Below are 2,519 nucleotides of genomic sequence, written 5' to 3' on the forward strand. Positions count from 1 at the left end.
CCACTTGTCGGATGTGAGTTACTGTATTCAGCAGTTTACAGTGTGAGTTGTACTGTCACATAAACCACACCATATATATATATATATATATATATACCAGGTTTCACCGAGTTGAGTTGTTTTTTGCCACTTGTCAGATATTAGTTACTGTATTCAGCAGTTTACAGTGTGAGTTGTACTGTCACATAGACAGTATTTTCAAGTGATTTTTGACAATTTCTAATATCACAACAAAACATAAAAGTTTATATTCAAGTTTAGATGAATCTTGTTCATACTTTATTACAGTCTTTAACTGCTATGAGGTATTTGAAATAATTATTTATTTGACAGATTAATGCAATGGCCAATAAAGCAGCAGGAAAAGGTTATGAAAATGAGAGTTTCTATGAAAACATCAAATTCCAGTTTTTTGGGATAGAAAATATCCATGTTATGAGAAGTAGTCTAAATAAACTAATAGAAGGTAAGGTATTTTTACTGCTGACGTTTTATTTATTAACTTTTAGAAGGTTAGATGTAGTGTTTTTAATGCTGACATTTTATTTATTAACTTTTAGAAGGTTAGATGTAGTGTTTTTAATGCTGACATTTTATTTATTAACTTTTAGAAGGTTAGATGTAGTGTTTTTAATGCTGACGTTTTATTTATAAACTTGTAGAAGGTTAGCTGTAGTGCTTGCACTGGCAGAATTGTATTGATAAACTTGTAGAACATAAGCTGTAATGTTTTCAATGCCAACATTTTATTTATAAACTTGTAGAAGATAAGCTGTGATGTTTTTAATGCTGAAACTTTTCTTTATAAGATTGTAGAAGGTTAAATATATTGTTTTTAACACTGAATTTTTTTTTTATATCCAGAAATCACTAAATAGCACTTAATCTGTAATTGGTGTTTGTTTAAAGTTTCTTAATAATTTCAAAAGATTTCCATAACTAAAAGAAGAAGTATGAAATGTCCTCTAAAAATATGATAATGTTCTATTATGTCAAACATAGTTTGAAAAGTTGTAAAAGCAAAATATCCAAAGTTTTTTTTAAAGCTTTTTAAACATTTCCTGCCATTTATTTGCATCTTATAAGCATGAAATTCAATACAGATATGATAAAGTAATTTTCTGTCTGAGAGGATTAAATTTGATGGAAGAAAATGGCCAATTGTTTTGAGGTTCTGTTATAATTTTAATTCATGTTACTTCAAGTCACCTATTATTTAATGAAAGATGTAATTGAAAATTATATTCTCAAAGCCATAACCTTACAAAACTCATCATAATTCAAGGTGTAATACTCCTTTGAAGTGAAAATAACATTTGATTATGAGTTAGTATTATTCCTGGAAATTATGACAGTCGTGTACATAATCAGACAAATCTTGACTAAGGTAACACGATCATTAACTATTTTAACTTCATGGAAGCTGAAAATGTTAGGTGTTGTCATCCAGTCCTATGAAACTCCATAAGTTGGTATGACCTGCACCAGGTAGGGACTTTCTTACTGTATTAGTCTGGTTTCACCATCTTATTCTCACCACACAAGTTACACTCTGGCTTCTAAACAGTGACAATTGTAGTGAAAACAAGTACGTATCTGTCTGTCGAAGTCTGTGATAATACCTTGTCACCATTCATAATAGATGTAGTCTTACAAGTTTCAACACACATGGAGCAAGTATACTTTTTCTCTCTCTCTTTAGTTTGAAATAAACAATCTTTTGATTTAGATGATAACTTCTTTTCTTCATCAAAACATGAATTTCATTTAAGAAAAGATAATGTAGAGGGCAGATATGTTCTTTCATTTGTTAGTTCTGCTTCAGCAAACAGGTTTCTCTGAATTCACAGCTCATTAGAATGTTACATGTTATCAAAAATTAAAAATAATTCAGGTTATTAGTGGTAAGGCACCATACACAAAACCAAACGTTTTGATTTGTTAGTTTGAATGTTTATCATAAACTTCTAGATTTGTCTGAACGTCAAAGCAATTTCCACATTTTTATTTACTTATTTATACCATTTAAATGTACTTTATTTTTAACAGTATCTGAGTTGAAGATCCCCTCAATGAATGCGTTTTTGACTGGCTTAGAATCTAGTGGCTGGCTCAAGCATGTTCGAAGTATCATAGAAACTGCAGTGTTTATTGCTAAGGTAGGTTTTTAATTGAAAGTTTAGAATTTCATAATTAATTTTAGTAGTCATTTCTTAATCTATAACTGTTGTAAAGGTCTTACCTATTGAATCACCTGATACATTATCAGACTGTTGTAAAGATCTTACCTAATGAATTACCTAGTACATTATCAGACTGTTGTAAAGGTCTTACCTATTGAATCACCTAGTACATTATCAGACTATAGTAAAGGTCTTACCTATTGAATTTCCTGGTACATTATCAGACTGTTGTAAAGGTCTTACCTATTGAATCACCTGGTACATTATCAGACTGTTGTAAAGGTCTTACCTATTGAATTTCCTGGTACATTATCAGACTGTTGTAAAGGTCTTACC

The 2,519-nt window shown here is 30.0% G+C and overlaps 1 protein-coding gene across 1 annotated transcript; it reads left to right on the forward strand.

The window, feature by feature from the left end:
* Positions 1-329: 329 nt before the first annotated feature.
* On the forward strand, positions 330-2,159 carry LOC111084333 (myotubularin-related protein 8-like; the record flags this gene model as incomplete). The annotated part of the gene is made up of 2 exons (XM_022381076.1): positions 330-466; positions 2,050-2,159. Coding segments are annotated over exons 1-2 (234 nt in total), but the record flags the coding sequence as incomplete, so codon positions are not given.
* Between the last annotated feature and the right edge of the window lie 360 nt (positions 2,160-2,519).

The sequence above is a fragment of the Limulus polyphemus genome, unplaced genomic scaffold, assembly GCF_000517525.1.
Source record: "Limulus polyphemus unplaced genomic scaffold, Limulus_polyphemus-2.1.2 Scaffold17087, whole genome shotgun sequence".
Lineage (NCBI taxonomy): Eukaryota > Metazoa > Arthropoda > Merostomata > Xiphosura > Limulidae > Limulus > Limulus polyphemus.